The sequence below is a fragment of the Primulina eburnea genome, unplaced genomic scaffold (assembly GCF_022965805.1).
Source record: "Primulina eburnea isolate SZY01 unplaced genomic scaffold, ASM2296580v1 ctg739_ERROPOS11973397, whole genome shotgun sequence".
Classification (NCBI taxonomy): domain Eukaryota; kingdom Viridiplantae; phylum Streptophyta; class Magnoliopsida; order Lamiales; family Gesneriaceae; genus Primulina; species Primulina eburnea.
In genome coordinates this window covers 2,181,364-2,205,140 of record NW_027331510.1, presented here as the reverse complement: position 1 = coordinate 2,205,140, position 23,777 = coordinate 2,181,364, and the positions used below count along the sequence as shown (strand labels likewise).

At 39.0% G+C, this 23,777-nt stretch overlaps 2 protein-coding genes across 4 annotated transcripts; one reads left to right on the top strand and one right to left on the bottom strand.

Annotated features, from left to right (window-relative positions):
• Positions 1-355: 355 nt before the first annotated feature.
• LOC140821758 (auxin transport protein BIG-like) lies at positions 356-19,000 on the top strand. Its single transcript, XM_073182351.1, has 14 exons — positions 356-767; positions 881-987; positions 1,106-1,268; positions 1,351-7,424; positions 8,213-8,830; positions 8,975-9,155; positions 9,691-9,925; positions 10,008-14,552; positions 14,623-14,845; positions 15,199-15,603; positions 15,791-15,934; positions 16,063-17,088; positions 17,531-18,034; positions 18,127-19,000. The coding sequence occupies exons 1-14, from the start codon at positions 512-514 to the stop codon at positions 18,901-18,903; spliced, it is 15,258 nt and encodes a 5,085-aa protein (XP_073038452.1). The 5' UTR covers positions 356-511; the 3' UTR covers positions 18,904-19,000.
• A 1,282-nt stretch (positions 19,001-20,282) lies between these two features.
• On the bottom strand, positions 20,283-22,747 carry LOC140821782 (F-box/kelch-repeat protein At5g15710-like). 3 transcript variants are annotated; one of them, XM_073182382.1, is made up of 3 exons: positions 22,395-22,747; positions 21,994-22,164; positions 20,283-21,915 (listed from the first exon to the last, which is right to left on the bottom strand). In XM_073182382.1, exons 2-3 carry the CDS (start codon positions 22,022-22,024, stop codon positions 20,606-20,608), a joined length of 1,341 nt encoding a protein of 446 aa, XP_073038483.1. In that variant the 5' UTR covers positions 22,025-22,164; positions 22,395-22,747; the 3' UTR covers positions 20,283-20,605. The 3 variants fall into 3 exon arrangements, with proteins under 3 accessions (XP_073038483.1, XP_073038485.1, XP_073038486.1); XM_073182384.1 differs by having other exon boundaries at positions 21,994-22,161; XM_073182385.1 differs by having other exon boundaries at positions 21,994-22,120.
• Between the last annotated feature and the right edge of the window lie 1,030 nt (positions 22,748-23,777).

The following is a 23,777-nucleotide window of genomic DNA, read 5'->3' as shown; positions in this document are numbered from 1 at the left end:
ATTTTATAGAAGTATTTATTTTCATATTTTTTTTAAGAGATCACTATATTAGTTTTCGTTATTCATAGATTAGGTCTTCCTTGAAACAATATCAAAGAATACGCTTGTGAAACAGATCGATTCGTTCATACCTACAGTGAAAAAGAATAATATTAGCATAAAAATAATATTTTTTAGGTCGGATCTCATAAAATAGACCCATGACGTCTTATATAATTTGTACAATCAATTTGATTAATTAATTTAATTAATTCTAAATATTTGAAAAATTAAACCTAAAATTTGTCACAATTAAATATTGTAATAGTTAAATAATTTTTTTCTGCAGATTATATTACAATAAATTTGAATTTGCTCTAAAACCAAAACCCAAGTCTCCATTTCTCGTTTAGGCCATCTCTCTCCATTGATTTCTCTACCCCGAATTCGTTAACAAAGTTTTCACTCGTTTTACGATCAATCAACTAATGAACTTCTGCTGATCACGAATTTTCACGCTCCCTGGAGTGTCATGGCGGAGGAGATCGCAGCGCTCGTCACTGCCGTCTCGTCCGGTGACTTCGCTCAGAGCCTCCGCTCCGATGCATCGGCGTTTGTTTTCAGGCCAGGATTTCTGAAGCTCTATTCTATTCTTAGGCAATCAGTGAAGCCGGTGGTGTTTGAGGAAACTGGCAGTAAAGTAGGGCTGGAAGTGTGGGATCACGCTCGGGTTCATGCCTTGGCTTGTGTCTCGCTTACCGTTGTTAAAGCTGTCCGATCGTTATCAAGTGAGGTTTTATTTTTATTTATTTTATTGGTTTGTTGCGTCTCATGTTTGGATTATTGTTATGTACTGGGAATGGTGTTAAGTGTGTTACTCTCTTCTGGTGTGACGAGACAGTTGAGCAAGTGGAGCCGGTGGTTGTGGCAGTGGTTCATCAGACGATTGAGTTTGCCCTTTGTGGTTTGGAAAAATGGATTGGGAAAAGCGATGATTTGAGTCTTCAGGTTTGTGATCACTTGTGTGAAGAGAAGTCATCTTACGTTTTGGTTTCGATTCTTTTACTCATGTGCATGTGCCACTAATGGTTTTGTTGCATCTTATCTGACCTTGTACCTCTTTCAGAACGTTATGTTACAACTTTTGGAGGCACTGCTAATTGGAGTGGATAAGGAGTTGGATCATTCTCAGTCATGTTCTATGAACTTTCTTTTGGAATTGCTGCCCCATGTGGCTGATAAAGATGATACTGCCGAGAGGATGGACCACATTGAGTGCATGCTACTGGGTATTGGTCTATCACCGTCTACCGTGTCCCATTCATTTTGTGGTTTTGTGACTAACATTGTAGTTTTCCTTTTCTCTTCAAGGAGGAAAATGCTTGAAGGAGCAAGAGATAGATGAACGCATGTTAATGGAATTGTTTTCTGAATGCGTGCAAGTAGAGAATAGGAATTCAGCCATGGTTGAGCAGTCTCTTCCCCAGAGTACTAATTTGTTGATTACGCTTTCTCAGCATTGGGCTACTGTTCATTATGGATGCATTCATCGACTTATTTTTCATTGCAAAGAACTTTTAGATCTCCCGGTTTCATTTGATGAGAAACCAGTATGTCTCAATTTTCGGAAAATGTTGTCTTATTGCGTAAGAATTCTCAAGTTACTGGCAAGTCTTGCAAAAGAAACCAAATACGTTGACTCTGAAAATTTAGTGGTGCAATCAGCTGCTGCTTTTATAAATTTATTACCAAGCTTTTTTCGTACTGGTGTGGAGTTTGCATATAGCAATATCGTTGTTGAAAATAATTATGAAAACCTTGTAGTTCACTTGTTGGAAGAATTTCTTCAAGTAATGCAATCAATTTTCCTGAAGAATTATGTTTTTCAGAATATTCAAGTATGTATAACAGCTTCTATATTGAGCAATTTGGATACTGACATTTGGAGGCATGACAAACTTGTTACTAGCGGTAAACCCCCTTTGGCTTACTATCCCCGGGTGGTCGTCTGTATTCTGAAACTCATTTCAGATATAAAAGGTCAGTCATGTCCACTTTCTGAGTTGGATGATCTGAAGACAGGTTATACTGACAGTCATACCGTGGTTGTTTCCCCTTCATGTCTTGTTAGCAATGAGAAGTTTTTCCTGTTGAAAAAGCACACATTTGAAGAGTTATGTAGAATATTATTCCCACCATCCAATCAGTGGCTAGACAATCTGATAAATCTTGTTATCTCCCTTCATTCCGAGGGTGTTAAATTAAAGCCTATCCTCGAGAGATCATGTTCCAGTGTGACAAAAGCATCAGGGACCTCTGAATCAGAAAATGTTGTTTGTCATGAAGATGAAGCTCTTTTCGGTGATCTTTTTTCTGAAGGCAGTCGCTCTGTCGGATCTATGGATGGTTGTGAGCAATCAAATGTTGCTGTTATTTCCAGCTCTAGGATCAACAATATGCCATTGCAAGCAGCTATCGAGTTACTCAGTTTTCTTAAAAGTTGTGTTTTTTCTTCCGAATGGCATTCTCCATTGTTCACTGAGGCAAGCAAAAGGCTGACTAGGAACCATATCAATATTTTGCTTTCCATACTTAATTGCAAGGATTGTTGTCTTGAAGACAGAAATGGGGATAATCGCTTAACTCTGCAGGAAGATGGGAAGTTCGTACATGTCCACGTACTTTGCTTTGAACTATTGGAGAAACTTCTTTTGCATCATGCTTTGTCTGAACTCCTTGAAGAGTCTATTGTTGAGAACATACTAATTATTGAAAATGGTGCTTATATGTACAATTATCAGACCCTTGCTTTGCTTGCCCGTATCCTTGTGTGCCGAGAGGGTTCAGCTGGTACTATCTTGAGGACTAAACTTTATGAGACATTCCTAGAATTTATCCATGAGAAGGCAAAAACAGTCAGTTCAACGTGTGCTGCTCTGAAGGATATTGTTGAAACTCTTCCTTCTCTCTTTCATATTGAGATTCTCTTAATTGCATTTCATTTTTCATCCCAAGAGGAGAAGACTATGTTGGCTAGTAAAGTACTTTCAGCGCTTCAAACCATTTATATTCCCTCTGCTGGTTTTGATACTACGCAATTGTCATGCTGGGCTTTGTTGGTTTCAAGGCTGGTTTTATTGCTACGGCACATGAAATATCATCCGCGTTCTTGCCCTTCATCTCTACTTCTGGATTTCAGGACAAAACTTAGAGAATCCCCTGATCTTTGCATGCCTAATTCTGCTAACTATTTGTTTTCATGGCCAGCCACTGTGCTAGAGGGTGTAACAAGTGAATGGGCAAAACAAAACTCATACAGCAGTATTTTACTTAATCAGTTGGTTGATATTACACCCGTTCTGGCTTCTTTATGTGAAGATTGCCATTCAGTTGACTTCTTTGGTTTAAGTTGGAGTGAGATTGAAACCTCTTTTTCACGGGTTCTTGGATTTTGGAAAGGTAAAAAAGCTGCGAAGGTGGATGACTTGATTATTGAACGATATTTGTTCTTGCTTTGCTGGGATATCCCAATTTCAGTATCTTCTGCAGAAAATTGGCAAGTTGTTTCGAGTGGCCCGAGGTTTCCTGATATCTTAAATGTTGAGAATTTTGTTTATTTTAGCCATTGTATTTTGGGCAACTATGTCAGCAGCAGAGAGTGTGCAGGCATTCCAGATCTTGTGTTGAGTTTGCTTCAGCAATTTGATGATTTTCTTTTGCGTGAGGATGTTGAGGAACTGGGTTGGGACTTCTTCAGGAGTGGATCCTGGGTTTATTTTGCTCTGTCCTTTATTTGTTCGGGCATTTGGGCATATAATGAAAAGGACTCCTCCACAATCTTGGGTATTAGCTGCCAGACTTATGCTGCCAAGGATGCTGAGTATCTTGTGTTGGCCAAAAGCCTTATTTCCAACTATTTTCAAGCTGATCAAATCTCAAAGCTGATCAAGATATTGTCATCTTTGTTAAATAGTTGCTTACGAATCTACCAAAATGCTTTTGCCTTAACTGTACAAAATGGGCATCTGTCTGTTGACAGATTTTCGCATCAGTTGCTTCTTAATTATGCCGATTTTGATAACAGTGTGCAGGAAGATTTCTTTGAAAAGATGGGGACTAATCCTAGCTTGCTAAAATCTTTCTATGAGCTTGCCATGAAGCAGGACAGAATTGTTGAAAAAATGGCTTTGGGGATTCGATCTAAAACTTTTTGGGAAGTTTTGTTGTATGGGTTTCCTCTTTTTGTTCAATTTCCAGGTGAAATTGTATCATCTTGTATTCTCAATATTAATGGAATTGTTACTACTCTTGATAGATTGATGAAGGTCAAAGATTCTCGGGGGATCAGCTGCGAGGTAGAAGAGGTAACGAATGAGATACTTCTGTCTATCCTGACAATCAAATGTGACAAGGTATTTGGAAGCCTCAAGGGTCAATGTGAAAATATATGCCAAAGCTTGAGTGTGGACTTTGAAGTGGGGGCGGATTATAGTGGCTTATTTATCATGAAGCGCATGGAGGAATTCCTGCAGAGTGTCAATGAAGGAAAACATGTGGATAGCAGTGTCCATGAATTTGTAGTCACAAAGATGATTGATATTATTTACAGCCTGAAGGGCAATCCATCAAAAAATGTCATTTTCAGATTTTTCCTGTCTGTAGAAGATATATCTGAGAAGATTAAGAATCACTTCGGTTCCCTTCGTGGTGATATATTGGTTTTGATTGATTCTCTGGATCACTGCCACTCTGAGGCTGTGAATGTGAGGGTCCTCGACCTTTTCATCGAACTTTTATCTGACGATTTATATCCTGAAGTAAAACAGAAGTTACTAAAGAAATTTGTCATCATGGATACACTTTCCCTTTCGAAGTGGGTGGAAGTTAGGCTATTGGGATCCGTGATTGAAACACCAAATGGAGACACTGGCATAGGAACTTCGGTCGCTTTAAGGGACTCATCCACAAATTTTTTAATGTGCCTTTTGGCATCAGCTTCTCAATTCCAGTTGCAAGAACTACACAGTCATTTACACGAAGCCATGCTACTTTCCCTAGACAATGCATTCACGTTGTTTGATTTGGGCATAACAAAAGGTTATTTCAATTTTGTTGTCCAGATCTCAAAAGGGGAAGCATTAGTTAAGCCACTGCTACAGAGGACAGTGGGGTTGGTAGAGAAGCTGGCTGAAGACGAACGATCGCTTCAAGGATTGAAATATCTTTTTGGATTCCTTGCAACATCTTTAAGTGATTCTGGGTCTTCTAGGTACATTTCTGGAAAGTCACCAGGGAATACTGTTTCCAGCTCTGGTTCTGGTTTGGGGCCTTTGTCTTCTAGATCGTTTTGTTCGAGAAAAAATTCTGAGAATTTGGTTCTCACTGTTAATCAAGGGCATACTTCAGTTGTCTGTGATGATGCTTCTGGTGATGATGATGAAGACGATGGAACATCTGATGGTGAGGTTGGTAGCATAGATAAGGATGACGAGGATGATAACAACAGTGAGAGAGCCCTGGCATCTAAAGTTTGCACTTTTACATCCAGTGGCAGCAATTTTATGGAACAACATTGGTATTTCTGTTACTCATGTGACCTGACTGTCTCCAAAGGTTGTTGCTCTGTGTGCGCAAAAGTTTGTCATCGTGGTCATCGCATTGTATACTCTCGATCTAGTCGGTTTTTTTGTGACTGCGGCGCCGGAGGAGTTCGAGGCAGCAGTTGCCAGTGCTTGAAACCTCGAAAAGTCACTGGAAGTAGCAACGAAGCCAATCACGTTGCCAGTAACTTACAGTCTTTTCTTCCTCTCGCGGAAAGTATGAATCAGATGCCCGAGAGTGATTCAGATGTTGATGAGGATGCTTCAAATGACCCTGATAATTTCACCAGGTTATCTATTTCAAATGAGGTTCATAGTAGGATGCCAATGCTACTCAATGACCTCGAGGTTGAAGGTCGGATTCTAGGAGTTTGCATGTCATTGTTGCCATCTATTACTGGAAGAAGGGAGATCCATAGTTTCAAAGACAGAAAAATATATCTGGATGAAGATAAAATACTCCATTATAGCAGTGACCTTTTACAATTGAAGAAGGCCTATAAAAGTGGATCGTTAGATTTGAAGATCAAATCAGATTATTCAAATGCAAAGGAACTAAAATCCCATTTGACTTGTGGTTCTCTCGTTAAATCATTGCTCAGTGTAAGTTCCCGAGGTCGATTGGCTGTTGGAGAAGGTGATAAGGTAGCCATATTTGATGTGGGTCAGCTAATTGGACAAGCTACGGTTGCTCCGGTCACAGCTGATAAGGCAAATGTGAAACCACTTTCGAAAAATGTTGTTCGTTTTGAGATTGTGCATCTACTCTTTAATTCACTGGTAGAGAATTATCTTGTCGTAGCAGGCTATGAAGATTGCCAAGTCCTTACTGTCAATCATCGAGGTGAGGTGATTGATCGCTTAGCTATTGAACTCGCTCTACAAGGTGCATATATCAGACATGTAGACTGGGTTCCGGGCTCTCAGGTTCAGCTGATGGTAGTGACAAACAGATTTGTGAAAATCTATGATCTGTCACAGGACAACATCAGTCCTGTGCACTATATCACATTGCCTGATGATACAGTGGTGGATGCAACTCTTATTTATGGTTCTCATGCCAGAATGTTCCTCATTGTTCTATCAGAGCTTGGCTGCTTGTACAGGTTAGAGATGGTGCAAGCAAATGTTGGTGCTAGACCATTGAAGGAAGCTATTCAAATAGAGGGAAGGGACAAGCAAGCCAAGGGCTCTTCACTGTATTTTTCTTCTACTCATAAATTGCTATTTCTGTCTTACCAAGACGGGAGTACCTTGATTGGCCGTCTCAGTCCAGACGCAACGTCTCTGATGGAGATGTCAGCCGTATATGAGAATGATCTGGACAGCAAGCTCCGGCCAGCTGGATTGCACCGTTGGAAAGAGTTGCTGGGTGGGAGTGGGTTGTTTGTTTGCTATTCTAGTCTGAAATCAAACGGTGTACTGACCATCTCCTTGGGAGAGCATGACATACTCGCATATCATTTGCGGCACACTGCTGGGGCAACTTCAACATTGGTAGGGGTCACTGCTTACAAGCCTTTGTCAAAAGACAAAATTGATTGTCTTGTTTTGCATGAAGATGGAAGCCTTCAGATTTACTCATACATTCCCACAGGGGTGGACACTGGTTTAAATTTTATTTCCGATAAGGTTAAGAAATTAGGATACGGTATTCTAAAAAATAAAGCTTACGGGGGCGTAAAACCAGAATTTCCACTTGACTTTTTTGAGAAAACCGTCTGCATAACACAAGACGCCAAACTGAGTGGTGATGCCATAAGGAATAATGATTCTGAAGGGGCTAAGCAAACTTTGGTATCTGAGGATGGGTTCTTAGAGGGAACTAATCCTACTGGATTCCAGGTATTTCTGACATACATTTTACTTCATTTTTTATCTCCTTGTTATTTACATTTATTCTTTACCTCTCTGTGTCTTAGGTCATGGCTTAACTGACATAATTGCTTTACTTGAACCCCCCCTCTTCCGTCTCTCTTTGATGCCCATGCTGTGTCATGCTCGAACTCTATTCATCAAGGATCGAGTTAAGAAAACATTTGCTGTGGGATATGTTTAGACTTTAGTTAGTATCTGTTCAGCTGAAACCAAGTTGATGCTAGTGAAGTGTGAAAAAGAAACTTGGGCAGACAATTTGGCTCCATGTAGCAGATTCCACATAAATATTTATCATTGTTCATCTCATGTTGGAGGTAACAGATGGTGATTTTGTACATGTAATTAATTAAAACATTTGAAGTTACAGAACAAGTACTTTTAGCCTACAATATACTTTTTTTATGAAGAAGTAGCATTATTGTGAATGAAAGTTGGTCCATGTATGCTCCTCTTTTGATGTATGTAGTCATTTGTCAGCTGATGTTTTTTCATCTAAATCTGACATCTAATAGTAAACTCTAGATTGATCGTGTTGCTTTATCATGCTCAACATTGTGAAGGATCCCCCCCAACCCCAACATTGTGAAGGATTGCCCCCCCCCCCCCCCCCCCCCCCCCACTTCTATTGTATATCGAACATTCTTAAATTATATATATTTATGTTTCTGATCAAAAAAAAAAAACATTGTGAAGGATTTTTGTACCCCCAAACTTCTCCGAGTTCACTGAATTTTTGTTCAACATTTCTTATTCAGATAACTGTGACCAATTCAAATCCCGATATTGTTATGGTTGGTTTTCGCTTGCATGTGGGCAATACATCAGCAAGTCATATTCCTTCAGAAATTACCATATTCCAGAGAGTGATAAAATTGGACGAAGGCATGCGATCTTGGTATGATATTCCGTTCACAGTGGCTGAATCACTATTAGCTGATGAAGAATGCACAATTACCATTGGAAGAACCTTCGGTGGATCTGCTTTGCCCAGAATAGATTCTTTGGAAGTATATGGTCGAGCTAAGGATGAATTTGGTTGGAAGGAGAAGATGGATGCCATTCTAGACATGGAAGCGCATGCGCTTGGTTGCAATTCATGGTCTCCAGGGTCTGGGAGAAAGTCTCGGTATGCTCAATCTTCTTCAATCCAGGAGAAGGTGGTGGCTGATGGCCTCAAGCTCCTGTCTCAAATTTATCTCTTTTGTAAACCCCACGGATACTTAAAAGCTGAAGAAGTTAAATTGGATTTGAGTAACCTTAAATGCAAACAAGTTTTGGAAACTGTATATGAAAGCGACAGGGAACCTATGCTACAGGTTGCTGCTAGCCGCGTTCTGCAGGCCGTGTTTCCTAGGAGAGAGATTTATTACCAAGTAATTCCAGCGGTCTCACTTTTACTGTTGGTTCTTAATGTCACATCTCCAATTTCATATTTTGATCATACTCGGTTCTCAACTTTAGTTTTTTATTTCATGTACAGAAGCTTGTCTTAGTCACATCTATCATTTTTTGCTTAGGTTAAGGATGCCATGCGCCTTAGTGGAGTGGTAAAATCCACATCGTTGCTTTCCTCAAAGTTGGGAATGGGTGAGCCCACTGCAGGGTGGATTATCGAGGAGTTTACTGCTCAGATGCGTGCAGTTTCTAAGATTGCATTGCATCGCCGCTCCAACCTGGCTACATTCCTTGAGAATAATGGTATTTTAATTCAATATAAACTGAGTTTCCTTTTTGTTAATCATAGTCTAGGTACCTGCATGAAATTTGAGACACTGTTTTGGTGGTCCTTGATTTTGTGCAGTGTGCATCCTGAATTTTTTATGTTTGTGTACTATGGCATCTTTATTGGTAGAAATCTTTTTATTTCTTCGAGATTTTCTCTGCCCATTATAGTGTCTATTAAGAAACTAATTGTGTTTTGTCAATTGGAATTCTTCCCGGTGCTTTATTTAAAAATGAATTCTCAATTGTTCCCAAATCCTTAACAACTTTGTGCTTAGTGAAACCCTTTTTACCTCTTTTAAGCCTTCTATTTTTGTTTCCTTTTACTCTTCAAATGCTCCCAGAAGCTTTATCTTTTTTGTCTATCAACTTCCGAGTATCTGTTGTGGCATGAAATGTAATGTATAATTTTACAGCTGGTTGTGATTGATGCTCTGGAATTTAATTAAATGTCCCATCGATTCGAGATTTTTTCTCAAGGTGAATATTTTAATCATTGAGATTGATGCAGGTTCTGAAGTGGTCGATGGACTTATGCAAGTACTTTGGGGAATCTTGGATATAGAACAGCCAGACACACAGACTATGAACAACATTGTCATATCATCTGTAGAACTTATTTATTGTTATGCAGAGTGTTTGGCATTGTCTGGAAAACCTGTGGGAAGACAATCTGTTTCACGTGCTGTCACATTGTTTAAGAAACTTCTTCTATCGACAAACGAGGCTGTTCAAACTTCTAGCAGGTAAATATTAAAACCACTTCTAGAACTTTAGATTTTTTTTCCTTATGTGACATATGCACTTATTGTTGTTTCTTCTTTACAGCTTGGCTATATCTTCAAGTTTACTCCAGGTTCCCTTTCCAAAGCAGACTATGCTAGGTACAGATGAAATGGAGAATACAAGACCAGTTCCATTACCTGCTGATGCTACAAGCGCAGCTTGTGGAAATAATCCTGTTACGGTAGAAGAAGATTCAATTACTTCATCTGTACAATATTGCTGTGATGGCTGCTCAACTGTTCCTATATTGAGACGCAGATGGCACTGTGCTGTATGCCCTGACTTTGATTTATGTGAAGCATGCTATGAAGTTCTAGATGCAGAAAGACTTCCTCTACCGCATGCTAAAGATCATCCTATGTCAGCAATTCCAATCGAAGTAGAGATGTTAAGTGGAGATGGTGGTGACCTTCACTATTCTGCTGATGATTTAAGTGATTCAAATTTTTTGCCTGCTGTTGCTGATGTCAACTTGAAGAATGCAGTTCCATCAAGCCTTGATTTGGAGCCTAATGAGTCTGGGGAGTTTTCAGCTTCAGTTGTTGATGCTGTTACCATATCTGCATCCAAAAGGGCTGTCAATTCATTGCTTCTCTCGGAGCTCCTTGAACAGCTGAAGGGATTTATGAAGACCACCTCTGGTGTTCGGGCCGTTCCCGTGATGCAGCTCATCTACAGATTGTCGTCAGCTATTGGTGGTCCTTTTGCCGATGGCACAGAGATTGAGAGCATAAATTTGGCAAAATTGATTAAATGGTTTTTAGACGAGATAGAACTTGATATCCCATTCATTGCTAGAAGTCGTTCATCTTTTGGGGAAGCCACAATTCTTGTGTTTATGTTCTTCACTCTCATGCTACGTAACTGGAACCAACCAGGCGGTGATGTTTCAGGATCAAAAGCTGCTGGGACAGCTGATACACAGGACAAAACAACCACCCATAACCCACCCTCGAATTCCAGTTCATCATTGGATGATCGTGATAGAAGTGACTTGACTTCTTCGCTGTATAGAGCCTGTGGCCTTCTTAGGCAGCAGGTTTTCATTAATTATCTCATGGACATCCTGCAGCAGCTGGTCATTGAATTTAAGTCCCCTTCTGTCAGTACTGAAACTTCTTTTGGCTTGAACCCTGGTCCTGGCTGTGGTGCTCAATTATCAATCCGAAGAGAGGTGCCAGCGGGTAATTTCTCACCATTTTTCACAGATTCATATGCAAAAGCACATCGGAGTGATGTTTTTGCTGACTACCCTAGATTGTTGCTAGAGAACACTTTCCGATTGGTTTATTGCCTAATTAGGCCTGAGAAGCATGACAAAGTTGGGGAGAAAGATAGGCTGTACAAAGTTACTTCTCGTAAGGATTTAAAACTTGATGGGTACCAGGATGTTCTCTGCAGTTATATCAACAATCCACATACAACATCCGTTAGGAGGTATGCAAGGAGGCTGTTTCTGCATCTATGTGGCAGTAAGACACAATATTACAGTGTCCGTGATACTTGGCAGTTTACTAGTGAAACTAAGAAGCTCTACAAACACATAAAAAAATCTGGTGGATTTCAGAGTACCATTTCATACGAAAGAAGTGTCAAAATAGTGAAGTGTCTGTCCACCATCGCAGAGGTAGCGGCAGCGCGGCCTCGAAACTGGCAGAAGTATTGCCTGAGGCATTGCGATGTCTTACCTTTTGTCATGGATGGAGTCTTCTTTTTTGGTGAAGAATGTGTGATTCAGGCTTTGAAACTTCTGAATTTGGCTCTTTATACTGGAAAGGATGCTAGTCATTTTTCACAGAGAGCTGATGGTGGAGAGATCAGTTCTGCGTCCAATAAGCTTGGGGCTCAACCTCTTGACTCTAAGAAAAAGAAGAAAGGTGAAGAAGGAAGTGAATCTCTTACCGAGAAATCTTACATGGATATGGAACAGGTGTTAAATGTCTTTACTAACCATAGTGATGATTGCCTGAAACAATTTATTGACAAATTTTTGTTGGAATGGAATTCAAGTTCTGTGCGTGGAGAAGCCAAGTGTGTTCTTCTTGGTGCCTCGTACCATGGTAAGCAGTCACTTAAAGAATCCATACTAACCGCCCTCTTACAGAAACTGAGTTGCTTGCCTTTATACGGTCAGAATGTCGTTGAATATACAGAACTTGTGACCTGCTTACTGGGGAAATTTCCAGATAACAGCTCAAAAAAACAGAACAATGAAATTGTAGATAAATGCTTGACAGCTGAAGTGATTAAATGCATTTTTGAGACACTTCACTCACAAAATGAGCTTTTGGCAAATCATCCAAATTCACGCATTTACAACACTTTGAGTGGTTTGGTGGAATTTGATGGTTATTATCTTGAGAGTGAGCCCTGTGTGACTTGCAGCTCACCTGAGGTCCCATATAGCAAGGTGAAACTTGAAAGTTTGAAGTCTGAAACAAAGTTCACGGACAATCGTATTATTGTGAAATGTACTGGTAGTTACACCATTCAGAGTGTGACCATGAATGTTCATGATGCGCGGAAATCCAAGTCAGTGAAAGTTCTGAATCTTTACTATAACAATAGGCCTGTGGCTGACTTGTCGGAGTTGAAAAATAACTGGTCTTTGTGGAAGCGAGCAAAGATATGCCATCTTGCTTGCAATCAGACTGAGTTGAAAGTGGAATTCCCCATTCCTATAACGTCATGTAACTTTATGATTGAGTTGGATTCTTTCTATGAAAATCTCCAAGCACTGTCTCTTGAACCACTTCCATGTCCACGCTGCAGTCGACCTGTCACTGACAAGCATGGAATCTGTAGCAACTGCCACGAGAATGCTTATCAGTGCAGGCAATGCCGCAATATTAATTATGAAAATCTAGACTCCTTTTTATGCAATGAGTGTGGATACAGTAAATATGGACGATTTGAATTTACTTTTATGGCCAAGCCAAGTTTCATATTTGATAGCATGGAAAACGATGAAGATATGAAAAGGGGACTGGCTGCAATAGAATCTGAATCAGAGAGTGCTCATAGGCGATATCAACAGCTTTTGGGATTCAAAAAACCTTTGTTGAAAATTGTGTCTAGCATTGGTGAGAATGAGATGGACTCTCAGCAGAAGGATTCTGTTCAGCAAATGATGGTCTCGTTGCCAGGCCCTTCCTGCAAAATCAATCGCAAAATTGCCCTTCTTGGTGTACTCTATGGTGAGAAATGCAAAGCAGCATTTGATTCTGTGAGCAAAAGTGTACAGACTCTTCAAGGTCTTAGACAGGTGTTGATGAATTATCTGCACCAGAAGCATTCTGATGCTGCTGCGGCCTCTAGATTTGTTTTATTGAGGTCTCCTAATAGTTGCTATGGCTGTGCTAGTACATTTGTGACCCAATGTCTTGAGATTTTACTTGTGCTGTCAAAACATCCAAGTTCTAAGAAGCAGCTTGTTGCTTCTGGCATTTTGCATGAGTTGTTTGAGAATAATATACATCAAGGCCCGAAAACTTCCCGTGTCCAAGCCCGGGCAGCACTTTGTGCCTTCTCTGAGGCTGATGCGGATGCTGTTTCTGAATTAAATTGCTTGCTGCAGAAGAAGGTTGCATACTGTCTTGAACATCACCGCTCAATAGACATTGCTCTGGCAACACGTGAAGAACTGATGTTGCTTTCAGATATCTGTTCCTTGGCAGATGAGTTTTGGGAATCAAGATTAAGAATTGTCTTCCAGTTGTTATTTAAATCCATCAAACTGGGTGCCAAGCATCCTGCTATATCTGAGCATATCATTCTACCATGTCTTAAAATAATATCTTATGCGTGTACTCCCCCAAAACCTGATACAATGGATAAAGAGCCAGCGAATGGAAAATCTGCCCCATCATCACTGGTGAAAGATGGTAACAATTCATATATATCTGAATCTAGCATAGTTCTGAGTGGAAGCAAGTATACATCAGAATCATTAGATAGGAATTGGGATGGTTTTTCAAAGAGTCAGGATATCCCGTTACTAAGCTATTCCGAATGGGAAGGAGGAGCGTCATATCTTGATTTCGTGAGGAGGCAGTATAAAGTTTCTCAGGCAGTTAGAGCTGGTCAGAAATCTCGGCCTCAGAGATATGATTATTTGGCCATGAAATATGCTCTCCGATGGAAGCGTCGTTCTTGTAAAACAGGTCAGAGTGAGATTAAATCATTTGAGCTTGGATCATGGGTCAAAGAACTCATATTGAGCGCTTGTTCACAGTCAATAAGATCGGAGATGTGCATGCTAATCAGTTTGCTTTGTGGCCAAAGTTCATCGAGGAGGTTTCGGCTGCTAAATTTGCTAATGTCTTTGTTACCTGCGACTCTTTCAGCTGGTGAAAATGCTGCGGAATATTTCGAATTACTCTTTAGAATGCTAGATTCAGAGGATGCACGTATTTTCTTGACTGTGCAAGGATGTTTGGCCACCATATGTAAGCTAATCACAGCTGAAGTGAATAATGTGGAATCCTTGGAGCGGAGCCTCCATATTGATATATCCCAAGGTTTTATACTTCATAAGCTCATAGAATTGCTTGGAAAATATTTGGAGATCCCTAATATAAGATCCAGGTTAGCTTCGCTTTTTCTGATACATCACAAACTTTGGTTCCATGTATTTAATGTCCATTTTTCGTTGCAGATTCATGAGGGATCAGTTGTTATCTGATGTTCTGGAGGCCCTTATTGTAATCAGGGGCTTAATTGTGCAGAAGACGAAATTGATTGGCGACTGTAATCGCCTTTTGAAAGATCTTCTTGACAGTCTTTTGCTTGAGAGCAATGAAAACAAACGGCAGTTCATCCAGGCATGCATTGGTGGCTTACAGATTCATGGGAAGGACAGAAAGGGCCGTAATTCATTGGTTTGTTCTCTAATCATCTTTCAACCTCTTTCTTTGTTTTTCCATTACGGAGTTTAGGGAACTTCAATTATACGCTTCATACTTTTATGGTGTTGCGATTCAGGCACATACTTATTTAGCGCTATATTGTGCTACTTTTTTACTTTTGCCTTGATGATTTGAGATTCATGGGTGAGAGTTTATCATATCTTCTTGTTTGAATACGAATCTGGAAAGAATAGTTGCACTCATCAATTATGTCAGTAAAATACCTTTTATATGAGAAACCTTGCTATAGATGACAGTTGTGTCGGTTATTTTTGTGATCATGCAATTGTGTGCTGAATTGAATCCTAATTTTATCACTTGTGCAGTTTATCTTGGAGCAGCTCTGTAATTTGATATGCCCTTCGAAGACAGAACCTGTGTATCTTTTGATACTAAACAAGGCACATACTCAGGAGGAATTTATAAGGGGGTCAATGACCAAGAATCCTTACTCGAGTGCAGAGATTGGTCCCCTGATGCGAGATGTGAAAAATAAAATCTGCCATCAGTTGGATCTTTTGGGTCTGCTTGAAGATGACTATGGCATGGAGTTGCTGGTTGCAGGAAATATCATCTCTCTTGATTTAAGTATTGCTCAAGTATATGAACAAGTTTGGAAGAAATCAAATAGTCAATCTTCAAATACTGCCTCTGGAACGGTTTTTTTGTCTGCTAATGCTGTCACGTCAACAAGGGATTGTCCTCCAATGACAGTCACATATCGGCTTCAGGTTTCCACTTAACTTTTATATATTAGTGTGCTACAATTTTATCTAGTTGCTTCTCTGGTTATTCTATGCAAGGAAGATCGCTTGGTGGTACAATGTATGGTAGATATTTATTCTTAATCACACTTTCAGAGCCCAGAGGCATACATTTTTTCAGCTTTAGTAATGGAATGAGTCCATCAAATTGCAGGGGTTGGATGGTGAAGCTACGGAGCCCATGATCAAAGAGTTAGATGAGGATAGAGAGGAATCGCAAGACCCTGAGGTTGAGTTTTCAATAACCGGTGCTGTCAGAGAATGTAGGGGTCTGGAAATTCTATTGAGCATGGTTCAGGTGTGCAACTTATTTTAGATGACTTCGCCTATTTTTTGTCCTGTATTCTTACCTTGTGGAATTCCTCTTATCCTGTCTTATTTCTGGAAAATACCTTTTACTTTAATAGTCCTGAATCCATTTGACAGCGTCTGCGCGAGGATCTAAGGTCAAATCAAGAGCAGTTGGTTTCTGCGCTAAATCTTCTAATGTTTTGTTGCAAAACAAGGGAGAACAGAAGAGCATTGCTAAGATTGGGAGCCTTAGGTTTACTCCTTGAAACTGCAAGGCGTGCCTTCTCAGTGGATGCTATGGAACCAGCTGAGGGCATTCTGTTAATTGTGGAAGGTCTTACATTGGAAGCAAACGAGAGCGATAATATCAGTGTCACACCAGGAGTTCTTACGGTCTCCGGTGAGGATTCTGCTAGCAGTGAACAAGCTAAGAAAATAGTTAGCATGTTTCTGGAGCGATTGTCTCATCCTTCAGGACTTAAAAAGTCGAGCAAACAGCAGAGGAACACTGAAATGGTTGCAAGAATTTTGCCATACTTGACTTATGGAGAACCTGCAGCTATGGAAGTTCTCATCCAGCACTTTGACCCATATTTGCAGGACTGGAGTGAATTGGACAGGTTACAAAAGCAATATGAAGATAACATGAAGGATGAAAAAATTGCTAAGCTTGCTGCCAAACAAAAATTTGCTTTGGAGAATTTTGTGAGAGTCTCGGAATCACTTAAAACAAGCTCTTGTGGTGAGAGATTTAAAGATATTATATTGGAGAAAGGGATTACTGGAGTTGCTGTAAGACATTTGAAGGAAATGTTTTCATGCACGGGACTGCCTGACTTTAGGACAACCGCAGAATGGGCTTCTAGATTAAAATTGCCGTCTGTTCCACTTATACTGTCTATGCTGAGGGGGTTGTCAATGGGTCACTTGGCCACTCAAAAATATATCGATGAAGAAGGAATGTTACCTTTGCTTCATGCTTTGGAGAGTGTTTCGGGTGAAAATGAGATTGGGGCAAGGGCTGAAAACTTGTTGGACTCTCTTGCTGACAAAGATGGAAATGATGCTGGATTCCTAGCAGAAAAAGTTCGCCAGCTACGACATGCCACGCGTGATGAGATGAGGCGTCGAGCACTGAGGAAAAGAGAACAGTTGCTTCAGGTGATTCTTTTCATCTATTTTTAGTTTAATATTCGATTTACTATACTTGCTGACAGTATATTTGCCACTTGCATGACTTCAAGATTTAACGTAATATATACGAACCCAAAATAAAGCATTTCAGGAGTTATGATGATAGTATAGTTTTTCCCTTGTATATTGAAAATATAGCTGGAAGTTTATTAGTAGTATATTAGCATTAACAACTTTTTGTTATAGCAGATTAGCATTAACAACTTCTTGTAACTAATAACTTTAATTATTTAATATAATATCATTCCTAAAAAAAAAATCTTGTAATATAGCAGCATCGAGAACTTTTTGGTAATGGTCTTCGAAGCAAACACGATTTAAGTTTTACTGCCAGCTAAAGTTACAGATGTTTTGATGAAATTTTATTTACTTTGCAACCGTCTCTGATCTAAGATTTTTATGTTGAAAGGTGCTTGGAATGCGGCAAGAATTGACTTCAGATGGTGGGGATCGTATTGTTGTGGCCCAACCTCTCCTGGAAGGTTTAGAAGATGTCGAAGAGGAGGAAGACGGGTTGGCTTGCATGGTTTGCAGAGAGGGCTACAGATTGAGATCTACTGATTTGCTGGGTGTTTACACTTACAGCAAACGAGTAAACTTAGGTGTTGGAAGTTCAGGAAATGCCCGTGGAGATTGTGTTTATACTACTGTCAGCCATTTCAACATCATACATTTTCAGTGCCATCAAGAAGCTAAAAAAGCAGATGCTGCGCTAAAGAATCCTAAAAAGGAATGGGATGGGGCTGCCCTTAGAAATAACGAGACTCTCTGCAACAACTTATTTCCTCTGAGAGGGCCTTCTGTTCCTTCGGGCCAATATGTCCGATATGTTGATCAATACTGGGATTATCTCAATTCTCTGGGACGCGCTGATGGAAACCGGCTGCGGTTGTTGACATATGACATAGTTTTGGTATATGCTTCCCTTTCTTTTACAAAGTTTAGTCTTATCCGTGTGTTGGCATACACCTAGTAGATTTTAACGCTATAGTTGTTTATGCTCAGATGCTAGCTCGGTTTGCTACCGGTGCATCGTTCAGTGCAGACAGTAGGGGCGGTGGAAAAGAAAGCAATTCCAAGTTTTTACCGTTCATGGTACAGATGGCACGACACTTGCTTGATCACGATTTTTTGCAACGCAATAACATGGCTAAATCTGTGGCAACTTATCTGTCGTCTCCTGCTTCAGAATCCAAGTGCTCTTCTCCTGGGACACAGTCTTCCAATGGGACAGAGGAGACTGTCCAATTCATGATGGTTAGCTCACTTCTTTCAGAATCATATGAGTCATGGTTGCAACATCGCTGTGCCTTCTTGCAGCGAGGAATCTACCACGCTTTTATGCAGAAGCGCGGCCGATCCCCAACTCCCTATCTACCCAACCAGTCTTTAGAAACCGGTGGATCAGAGGAGTTGTTTTCCACCATTCAACCCATGCTTGTATACACCGGCTTGATCGAGCAGCTTCAGTGTTACTTCAAGTGCACAAAATCATCAAACCTGGACACAATCCATACTCAAGGAGCCTCCAAGGAGACGGAAGTGGAAGATGACGCCGAAAAACTGGAAGCTTGGGAGGTTTTAATGAAAGAAAGATTATTGAATGTGAAAGATTTGGTGGGTTTCTCCAAAGAGTTGCTGTCATGGCTTGAGGACATGATTTCTGCGACGGACTTGCAAGAGTCGTTTGATGTTATGGGTGCGTTGTCGGATGTGTTGAGCAGCGTCTTCCCTACATGTGAGGACTTCGTGTATGCTGCAATCACTGGAGGCAAAAGCTAAATTTCAGGTTTAGGTTTTTTGGTTGAAATACGGAATGTGGTAACAAGTCTATTGGCTCTAATGTTCCACTTGTGTAAGTAATTGACCCATTTTTCAAGTTTTTGTTTTTTTATTGTACCAGGTTTTACATAGATATTGGTAAACAACGTACAGTTGGAGAAATGTCGAGGTATTTCCCAACCAAAGGCTGTTTATGTTATGTATCTATATTATATTATATTATATATTATAATAATTATTTTGGTGGGATCTTAGTATAATTTTTTAAAAACAAAAAATAACCTCAGAAGATTACAAAAATATTTAATTTTTATTTATTTAAAAGCAAAATTAAAAAACTATTTTAGTAAATTAATATGTTTCAGTAATTTTATTTTGATGGCATCTTAGTTTTTGAATTTTTAATACGACCACTAACATAAAATATTATCATAAAAAATTTATTCAATAATTTTAAAATAATCTCTAAATATTTTAAACAAACATTATTTTACATTAATTTTTTTAAATTAGGAACTCTGGTAATTTAACGTTAAGCTCTTGACGTATTTGAAAAAAAAAGAACATATCAAGTGAAGAAGAAAATAGGGAATAAAAACTAATTTGAGGATAATTTGACATATGAAGTCATGAAGATTGCGCAGATTTTTGTGAGATATATATATCCGTAAGATAGATTGACGTGATCCATATAATTTTTAATATACTTTTTAATGATTAGGTCGAGGTCAAGTCTGACAGATCTTTCACAATTCATGATTAATAGCTACCAAATGATGGTACAAATTTTGAGTCAAAGAATGAAAATCACATTCCATCCAAAACTAGGGATGTCAATGAGGCGGGACGGGTTTGTCATCCTCATCCCCTCTCCGAAAGATTTAGATCATCTAATGTGTTGAAAACACAGCACTTAGTGATGTACACTTTTTACACGAGATAATCATGATTATCTCCTAGCTTCGATAGTTGGATTTGAAGCTCAACTCTCCATGGCCTCGGACAATTCAACTGTGATTGGATTGCAATCATGCCAATGATAACCCACCGATAATTCAACAGTTCCAGTTGACAAACTACCCATAATTTTAACACTTGCTCCTTAGACTCAAAGGAATGAAACATCCAAGTTAAAAACACTGATAAATGACAAATGTAAAGATGAAAGATACATGTGAGGATGCCACTCGTTCTGTTTTAATCTATGAAAGAAAGAAAGCAAACGTGCTCTTAAATTTATTTGTTTTTTACAAAAAAAAACTGTATCATCAGGATAGCCGGATAAATATTAAAACCATAAATACGATTACATATTAGCACGAGTATGGCTCGTTAACAGTGTAAGAACATATTAGCACAAGTATGGCTCGTTAACAATGTAAGAACAATGATGTGCCGTTTAAAGTGGAGAAAGACCAGATTCATCCATCCACACCATCAATAACTAGAATTATCTTCTCTATGATAGAGATCAATATCATTCACCTTCTAGTAATTTTCAAGTCAAAAGGCATTCTAAAATACAGCATCTACCACCGCTACTTGCAAATATTTGTCAATAACACAAGATGAGAGTACCATGACAGGCTCAGCTTCAAGGAAGGACACAGTGGTAACAAGGGAACGTGATTATTGACCGGTGAAATAAGAAGTATTCCAAATGTTGGAATATTTGACCTTGGATTCTTGATGATAGCCAAGATCAATAGATCATAGCATCAAATCTTGGCTCATAGAAACAGACCTGGCTGTTGTACGATTGAAGAGCACATCCAGCAATCCAAGACCACACTTTTTTATCGACGTCATAGAGAAGACCTTTCCCTTGGTTCCACGATGTGAAACATATCAGATTATCCTGACCAAAGCATTCAAATCTTTCTGCTGATAATCTCAAGAGAGCACGAAAATACCTAGGTGGCATCCTGCTTACCTCAACCCAAACAAATTTCGAATGATCAAGCTCCCATATCCTCATGCTTTGAAGAGTACTATAAAGACCAATTCTTCCAACTAGAAACAGACGCTTCTGTGTTCCGGCCACTAGATACCCATCCAATAAAGACCGAGGAAATTTTGCAGGGATGTGTTCCCAGTGGCCCGTATCCATTCTATACATCATCAAACCCAGTGGTGAAAGAGTCTCCAAATACAACCTTGAGTCACAAAATGCCATCTTTGAGGAACAAAGATTTACGGCAGGCATGGTTTGGTGAAGCGACCATTTGCAAAGCTTGGAGTCATATACTTCAGTGGGCAAAGACTTGTCACCATAAATATCACTGGTGGCTATTATTTTAAAGGACCGATCCTTCCGATCAACTACCATTATCAACTGCCTTTGTTGATTATAATGCATACTTGGCAAAGTCCTCCAAGTTTGTGTTAGGGGATTACAAACTAATGTTTTGAAAGTCAATCCATCCAATCCCGAGAAACAGACCAGGCCCCCTGATGAACCAACCAACCAGAAAGCCCACTGTGGCAGAAAAGTAAATGGAATCCGAAACCACTGTTTCAAAGGCAAGCTGAAAACTGAGCATTGAGGAGTCTGTGAATTTTTCCAAAATGTGAGGAGGCAAGGCCCATGGGAGGGTACTTGTGAATGGAACTTCAGAAAGCCATTGTCTTGCAAAATTGAATTCCATCTTTTACAAACAGAACGGAGCCGAAAAATCATGAATGGTGGAACTCTAGCCAATATTTCATTTAACAAATCTTCTGGCAGCATGGCCCAAATGTTATCTTCCATCTGGATATCTGGATGTACAGATTTACAAAATGTTGCCATAATTTCTTCGTCTAAACCACGTGGTTTGGTCTTAATCGCCTTCTGCCTAGACGGACTCGTGTTCCTCGACCCCATCCTGCCAAGAGGACTGGTATTCCTAGATCCACTTCCTCCAAAACTTGCTTGCCAGTGGAAAGTTTCCTCCTCACGGAAAGATCCACTTCTCGCTGACCCGGAATTTGATGCTCTCCACCCAGATTCAGAAGCTTCTCCAGTCATATCTAACATGCTATAAATACTCACTAACTTAAAACAAACCTAATGTCGAATATTTTGAAGAATCTCGTATCCCCAGTCACCTTCCTTGTCTCCGAGACGATTGGATCTCATGAATTACACGAGATGGTATCAATTTATGGCCTCATTTTATCATCCAATATTCTGATTATGCAGTTCCAGCGACGATTCAACAACCAGCAATAAACCCTGGCCCAAATAAACTATGCAAATGGACTTGAAACTCAAGTCTTCTGTAAAAACAAACAATCAGATGGAAAAAAACATTTACCTAAACAACAAAAATTCTAAGCACCAGTAGACAAATATAAGTTCAAATTTAAATTGGACATTTTATGATCCAGATCCGAATCGAAGCAATTGAAAGCTCAAATAATAACTAAATAACAAATATCACAATTTTCAGTCACGACCAAAAAGGCAAAAATACAGAATAAACAGCAGCAAAAGAGAGATGGGTTACCTCAGATTCAATTCAATAATCCGATTTCAGACCTCTACATAGTCAATTTTCTTCACCTACTGACTATATATTCATCAAACCACAGTTTTTTGGGTTTATAATGAAACTCGAACCCTAACCTGTGTGACTCCCACTTTTCCTATTATCTTGTTTCATTTGATCCCCAAACTCATTTATCGCTTATGGGTTTTTGTTTCTTGCTCTTACGGAGTTCGAATTTGCTATTGATTCTTGTTCTTTCCGCTCTGATTGGAAGAAGAACAACTTCTTGAGTAAATGAGAGAGTGGAGAAAGCCAGAATGACTGGGTCAGGAATAATGGATCATGGGCCTAATCCTTTTGACCCTCATAACTTGGGTTGGTTGATTGAGATATCATTTTGCTTCAATTTTATTTTTAAAGTATTAAAAGCCAAAATATACTAAACGTGTTTGTGCATTTTTTTTTTCGTAAATTTTTTTTTCAAGTTTTATAAATGATTAGTGATTAATTTCATTTATATTATCAGATAAGATAATATTATAATTATCATTGTTTTATAAGTGTTAAATTAGCATCGAAAAAAGACGTATCGTAACACCAAGTTGTTCGTTTTTTAGACTAAGTATAATATATATTTTTGTGGGTATCCATTGAGGAGATAGTAGACACAAATACATTGAGTAACTAAATAATAAAGAAAATTTTAGTGAATAAACTTGTGGGTAATGAAAAATAGATTCTTGGATTTTTCTTAGAATATCAAATCTTAGGTAATTATTGTTAGAGTTAGTCTCATGTGAGACCGTCTCACGGATCTTAATCCGTGAGACGGGTCAACCCTACCCATATTCACAATAAAAGGTAATACTCTTAGCATAAAAAGTAATACTTTTTCATGGATGACCCAAATAAAAGATCCGTCTCACAAATATGACCCGTGAGACCGTCTCACACAAGTTTTTGCCTTATTGTTACGAGTCAAAATGATTAAATGAAAGTTGAAATCAAATCGTATAAATATATTATAGTATGATTAATTCCAAAATAAAAAACTTTTTGCTTCCACGTAAATGTGTGGGTGGGTGGGTGTCTCTCTATATATAGACAAAAATGTAATTATGACTTCGCTCCAATTCAATACCTGAGCATTTTTCAAAATATTTAATTTTGCTTTTTTTTTAATATACATTTATGTACTCTAGGTCAAGATTAGTACGTTTATTCAAATAAAGTAAGAATTGCATCAAAAGTTATTTTTTGGGTATTTTACTTCATACTTCATTGTATATACTAGTATCTATTGATATGTGATGTGTATTCACATTTTATTCTTTAATATTAAATATAATTTTGAATTTATTTCGATAACATGTCATTGTCTAGCGATATGACATAATGACT

Bases quoted from the DNA above. Each gene is read 5' to 3' on its own strand.
- LOC140821758 (XM_073182351.1), top strand. From the start codon at position 512: ATGGCGGAGGAGATCGCAGCGCTCGTCACTGCCGTCTCGTCCGGTGAC. The intron at 9,926-10,007 runs GTAAATATTAAA...TCTTCTTTACAG, and splicing joins GCTGTTCAAACTTCTAGCAG to CTTGGCTATATCTTCAAGTT. The intron at 15,604-15,790 runs GTTTCCACTTAA...ATCAAATTGCAG, and splicing joins CAGTCACATATCGGCTTCAG to GGGTTGGATGGTGAAGCTAC.
- LOC140821782 (XM_073182382.1), bottom strand. From the start codon at position 22,024: ATGAGATCCAATCGTCTCGGAGACAAGGAAG. The intron at 21,916-21,993 runs GTGACTGGGGAT...ATAGCATGTTAG, and splicing joins TCGTCTCGGAGACAAGGAAG to ATATGACTGGAGAAGCTTCT.